Source organism: Plutella xylostella, chromosome 24 (assembly GCF_932276165.1).
Source record: "Plutella xylostella chromosome 24, ilPluXylo3.1, whole genome shotgun sequence".
NCBI classification, from domain to species: Eukaryota; Metazoa; Arthropoda; class Insecta; order Lepidoptera; family Plutellidae; genus Plutella; species Plutella xylostella.
In genome coordinates, this window is record NC_064004.1 from 859134 (window position 1) to 865584 (window position 6451).

General features: G+C 39.4%; 1 protein-coding gene across 1 annotated transcript; it reads right to left on the minus strand.

Annotated features, from left to right (window-relative positions):
* Positions 1-367: 367 nt before the first annotated feature.
* Positions 368-4321, minus strand: LOC125490463 (zinc finger protein 729-like). Its single transcript, XM_048629709.1, has 3 exons — positions 3685-4321; positions 2080-3000; positions 368-1362 (listed from the first exon to the last, which is right to left on the minus strand). Exons 1-3 carry the CDS (start codon positions 4319-4321, stop codon positions 368-370), a joined length of 2553 nt encoding a protein of 850 aa, XP_048485666.1.
* Positions 4322-6451: the final 2130 nt, after the last annotated feature.

The window sequence follows — 6451 nt, forward strand, 5'->3', positions numbered from 1 at the left end:
CGGGTTGACTGGCAGAAAATGCTTTTAGCATTAAGTCCACCCTTTGTACTTTTATTTGTAATATTTGTACAACAAAGAATTAAATAATGATAATAATTCAGGCTTAGTGAAATTAAGTATTTACTATACTTCTTTACTAGATAAGAACCTACACAGACATAATATACAGATTGCACCTTACAGTACAGTGCTCCAAAATTGATAATTCTCTCCAATTTCTTTCGAATAAGGTGCAAAATGCAAATGTTTTTTTAAGGCTCTTACGATTTAATGATTCGGGTGTGAAGATCTGCATGTGCATTATTAATTTTGGACAAGTGTACCAACTTATTTATTTATTTAATTTCGAAGCTGTATTCATTCTAAATCACGGCTTATCCTCCGAATGATGAACTCTTATATGTAGCTTCAAACTAGTGACCTGAATGAACGCCCTGCCGCACTCCTTGCACGCATAGCGCTTATCATTCGTATGTATCCGTCGATGTAAGTCCAAAGTTTTCCTCCTCTGAAATGTTTTCTTGCAGAAATCACACTCAAACGGCCTCGCGTCACTGTGTTTCACCATATGCCGTTTCAAATGATCACTGTCGAAGAAGCTCAACCCGCAAATCTGACAAGAAACATTCTTTTCATTCAAATGAATCCTCCGTTTGTGTATGCGGAGCTTGCTTATGGTCGTGTATATTTTTGAGCACACATCGCACTTGTATTGAAACTCTTTCAGGTCGTGGGTCAGCGCTAGGTGTCGCTTCAACCGGTATTGGCTCGCGAATCCGTGACCGCACTTCTCACACTTCAGGGCGTCATTATTATGAGTGTCCCTCATGTGTTGTTTCAGTAAGTTATAGCTCTGAAACGACTTATCGCACTGCTCACAAGAATGCTTTTCTTGATGAGCCGATAAAACATGAATTCCCAAATTGAGTGGATTAACGAAACCTTTGCCGCACACTTCACACAAGCGACGTAGTTTTTTCTTTTTATGTGTTTTGTGGACATGTTTGAGTAGAGGCCCAAAGTATTGGAACTTTGCGTCACATTGTAAACAGTTCATGCCGTCATCGGAAAGTCTGTACGGGGCGAGGAAATCAATCACATCCGTGTCATATTTAACGCCGTAATCTTCAGAGCAGTGTTTTAGCAGTTCCTCAAGCGAATCAAAAGATTTGAAGCAAAGTTTACACTTGATTTCTGAGACATCCAACTTGACAGCCCTATTCAGAGGCAAGTTCTTTAGTACGTTGTTTAGTTTCGCGTCCTCATGTTCTTTTTTGGTGTGACTGTTGAGGGTTTGGCAGTCGTTCAGTTTGATGCCGCAGTAGAAGCACATGTAGGAATGGTTCCATTTGAACGGCACAACTGTGGAATATTGTAGAAGATGGTGAAGTATCTTTTTTACCATTTCTCTTCTCCGCTTTCGCTCTTCGCTTCGCTCGTCATCTTGACTTGATCCTGAAATTAAAGAAAAAGTGACTTCCTCTTTTTCGCTTTTCCATAGTGAGAAACTAAATTTAAGATGTTCTTATTTGATTTCTAGATGGTATATTGTTTTAATCACGATACAACTAGAGCCTATAAACAAGCGAAGTACTCGTAATATTCAAAATAGATGTTTGGTAGGTACGTTAATTTAATTGAAATGAAACATAGGCAGAGGTATTTAAATTAAGTATATAATCTATTTAGACTCTTGCTTTGGTAACTTTGAAATATTTATTATTATACCTACCTAAAAATACTTTATCTATACGTAATTGTTAGTAGGTAGCCTTAATTTATTATATTGTAATCTGTGTAGTAAATGAAAAGAAAACCTTCATTTTAATGCCTGTTGTTTATTTTTTAATCTCATTTTATTTTACACATCTATTGTAGATTTTAAAACCTAATTATCTTAACATATTAATGGAAACTTTATTGAAAAAATATGAGAAATATTTATTTATGTATTTTCACTGCTCTATATTTCCTAACAATAATAAAATAAATACATTCACTCATCATAACCATGTCCCTTTTTAGTATGCGTCCGCGCATGCACAGTCAGCGTCTTTTTCCGCGCAAATGTTTTCTTACACACTTCACACTCGAACGGGCGTTCCGTCGTGTGTGTCACCATGTGCGTTTTCAAGTAATTCTTGTGAAAGTGTTCTCCGCACACCTGACACACGACCCTGATGTTCAAATGAACCTGGTTCCTATGCTTCATGTAATGGTTCTTCCAGATAAACTTCATCGGACAAAGATCGCATTCGTACGAAGCAGTCTCGTGCGTTTTCATCTTATGGAGTTTCAACTTGTATATGCTCGAGAATTTATCCCCGCACGTTTCACAGCTGTAGGTGTAGGTGCCGTGGTTCACTGCCTCATGGTTTCGCTTGTTACTCAAGTTGTAGAATTTCTTTCCGCATATTTTACACTCGTATTTCGCCCGTTTGTTGTGTTTGTTCTCTATGTGCTTCTTGAGACCGGCAATGAATACGAAGTTACGACCGCAGGTTTCACATATAATGTTTCCTGAAGAATGTTCCGCCTGCACATGCTTGCACAGAGGCCCGAAGCAACCGAAAACCTTCTCGCAATAAATGCATTTTAAATCGCCATCACTGAGTTTGAAATAAACAAAATGGTTGTCCAATCCGTGATTATAATTCAACTGGTGTTTTTTAACTATGTGCTCTACGCAGGTGCTAATATTGTCCAGTTCTTCCTGGCACAGTTTGCACTTAAGCCCAGCAATATCGAGTTTGATTTGATACTTTCTTGTGACGGCACTCTTCAGGATGCTGTCAGTGTAAAACCCTTCATGGTCAACCCTAGTGTGGTCTTTCAAATCGTCCACTTTTATGAAGGTGGAATCGCAAAAGAAACACTTGTAGTTATTTCCGAACCATTTGAACGGTGTAACATTTGTGGCGTATATCAGGGTGCTCAAGTTAGCCCGCACCCTTTCCGCTTGTTTGTCATACGGTAGCTCCGTAGGGTCTTCGCTTTGTCCTGTAACGATGAGATAAATACTGTTTATTTTTCTGTTATCAAGTCGTTCGGTCTCCGGGCCACCGTAATGTAATGTCATCCAAATATAACATGTCAGTACCTGGATTTGTATGGACGATAAGTTGCGAGTGGATTTTACTAGAGTGATTCCTGTGTAATGTTTAATGCTACATCTGGTTATACTCATCGTGGGTTAAATTAATGTTGAGAAGTATCTGTCAGTACGGTAGCTTATTTATTTCATTATACTTATTCAGGCTTAGTTAGTAAGAAAATATGTTTACTTTTACATGATAAGTATGTTGTTGTTTTGATCATAATGATTAAATTATGTATTAAAATAAATTCGTAGTTCTGTATAGTTAATCAAGTATACCTCCACATAACATCAACAAGCAGAATACGCCACAGCTTCCCCAAAACTTTGTTTATTCTTATGTATCCTCCCAAAATGCGCCCTCATAATCTTCTTCGTAGTAAAAGCTTTATCGCACACTTCACACTTAAAGTTCTTCTCTCCACTGTGTTTGTACATGTGGTTCTTTAATCGATTGCTTGAGAAGGACCTCCATCCGCACACGCTGCAAATATGGTTTCTCTCTTTGAGATGCGAGTCCCGGACATGCGTGGTCATGTTGCTTCGAAAAACGAATGTTTTCGGGCAATACATGCATTTAACCTCACTTCTGTTCTTATGTGAGGCCGCCATGTGTTGGGAGCGCTTGTAGTGTGTCTTGAAAAGCTCCGGGCAAACGAGACATTTGAATTTCTTGTCGTGATTATGCCGTTCGTGGGTTAAAAGTTTCGACTTCGACTCGAATTTATCTCCGCATTCAGTACACAGAAGCTGCGTATTCTCGTGAGCAGATTTCACGTGCGTCCTTAAGAGGTTTTCTCCTTTGAAATGTTGTCCGCATAAATCGCATAGAATTGTCGACGCGCCTTTATGTTGTTTGTTCGTGTGCATCAAAAGATGGCCGAATGTTCTAAAATTGGCCATGCAGACCAAACAAGTCACTGACGTGTTTTCAAGCCTAAATGCCGTTATATTAATGCCGACATCTTTATTATAAACTACTGCGTGCTTCGCCACTAAATGATCAATCAAGTCGTAAAGATCTTTTATGTTTTCGTCGCATAGTTTACACGCTAAATTTGACGTGTCCACGTAGACCACTGGTTCCCAATAGTTGTTCATTGCTTTCACTTTTATTTCGTCGTTGTCGTGAGCTACTTGGTGAAGTTTGAGGTCCGCTGGTTCTTGGAAGATGTCGTAGCAATAGAAGCATCTGTATGCGCTTTTGAGCCACCGAAATGGCATAACATTTGACTTCAACAGTACATGTAATACATTCTTTATCGTTGTGTCCCGTTGTTGTTTGGTGGAGAGCGTCTTTTTAGACCACTGCCCGATGTCTGGATCTATGTCTTCGGGGGTTTTGCGTGTGGTTGGACGTTTTAGCTGCCTCACTCCTTTACGTTCGCCTGAAAGGAAAACGGACGAATGAGGTGGTTTCCTTTCAGGCGAAGTGAGTGAATGGATAAACTAGGATAGAAGAAAGTTGTGTTTATATATTATCTAATATATTAGGTCCTTACATATGAAATTGGCGTTTTCTATAGGAGGAACATAAAGTCGTTTTTTAGGGTTCCGTAGCCAAAATGGCAAAAACGGAACCCTTATAGTTTCGTCATGTCCGTCTGTCCGTCTGTCACAGCCGATTTACTCGGAAACTATAAGTACTACAGTGATGAAATTTGATGGGAATATGTGTTGTATGAACCGCTACAAAAATATGACACTAAATAGTAAAAAAAAGAATTGGGGGTGGGGCCCCCCATACATGTAACTGAGGGATGAAATTTTTTTTTTCGATGTACATACCCGTGTGGGGTATCAATGGAAAGGTCTTTTAAAATGATATAAAGTTTTCTAAAAAACATTTTTCTTAAAGTGAACGGTTTTTGAGATATCAGCTCTCAAAGTCGTAAAAAGTATGTCCCCCCCCCTCTATTTTTATAACTACGGGGTATAAAATTCTAAAAAAAATAGAGGTGATGCATGCTAATTAACTCTTTCAACGATTTTTGGTTTGATCAAAGTATCTCTTATAGTTTTTGAGATAGGTTGATTTAACTGTGCTACGGAACCCTTTGTGCGCGAGCCCGACTCGCACTTGGCCGGTTTTTTTAAATGAAATATATTAAATTAATCAAAGTATGTACCATTGCTATGTATGCACTTTTGCCATCTCATAGGTAGTTCATTGATCCTCTTACTAAAAAAACCATTCGGGCGGGAATCAATAAAATCTTTGAAGGCGGTTTGGACTGCCCCATCGGAGTTGAATTTTTTCCTTGCAAGTAGTTATCCAAATTGCGAAAAAAATGGTGATCTGTTGGAGCAAGGTCCGGAGAGTACGGTAGATGTCTAAGACATTCTAATTGAAGCTCCTCTAATTTGGTAGCCGTCTGTTGTGTAGTGTGTGGTTTAGCGTTGTCCTGAAGCAGCAGTGGCCTAGAGCGATTGACCAGCCTCGATTGTTTAGCAGCTAGCTTTTCCATCATGGTTTGCAGTTGCTGACAATAGATATCTGCCGTAATCGTCTGGCCAGATTTAAGAAAGCTGTAGTGAACGACACCGGCACTAGTCCACCAAACACTTACAAACAACTATTTTTTTGTCAATTTTCGCTTAGGGCAGGATTTGGCTGGTTCGCCAGGGTTCAGCCATTGCGATGAGCGCTTCCGATTATCGTAGAGGATCCACTTTTCATCACAGGTAATGATTCGATTTAAAATTCCTTCATTATTGTGCCGGTTGAGTAACGTAACGCAGCAGTCGACGCGCGTTTGTCGGTTTGCTTCACTCAATTCATGAGGTACCCACCTTTCAAGCTTTTTCACCTTCCCAATTTGCTTCAAGTGGATTAGAATAGTTTTATCACTAACACCGGAGCCTGCAGCTAACTCGGACGTGGTTTGCGATGGATCCGCTTCCACAATAGCCTTCAATTCTTCATTATCAACTTTGGTCTCCGGCCGTCCACGAGGCTTGTTCTGCAGGTCGAAATTTCCAGAACGAAAACGTTGGAACCAAAAACGCACTGTGTTTTCTTCTGCGACACCGTCACCATACACATCATTAATCCTTCGAGCCGTTTCTGCAGCACTGGTGCCACGGTGGAACTCATACTCGTAAATAACGAGATATTTCAAGTTTTCCATTTTGTAAACAGAGTGACACAAAGAAAAAAACAAAAGAAGAAAAAACAAATGAATTAGGGGGTTTGAAACACAAATGCATGAGTAAATAGCTGTATGAATTTGAATTTGGAATTCCTAACCATAAAGGTAATATTTGAGATCAAAGTGGCCAGTTCGACAAAACGCCAATTTCATATGTAAGGACCTAATATATTAGGCATTTATACTTATATATTTTAGGCAG

Excerpts from the sequence above, each read along its gene's own strand:
- LOC125490463 (XM_048629709.1), bottom strand. The coding sequence starts at position 4,321 with ATGCCATTTCGGTGGCTCAAAAGCGCATACAGATGCTTCTATTGCTAC. Across the intron at positions 3,001-3,684 it reads GGCCTCACATAAGAACAGAA|GACAAAGCGAAGACCCTACG; the intron begins GTGAGGTTAAAT and ends TCATCGTTACAG. Across the intron at positions 1,363-2,079 it reads CCCGTTCGAGTGTGAAGTGT|TTGTGCCGTTCAAATGGAAC; the intron begins GTAAGAAAACAT and ends AATATTCCACAG.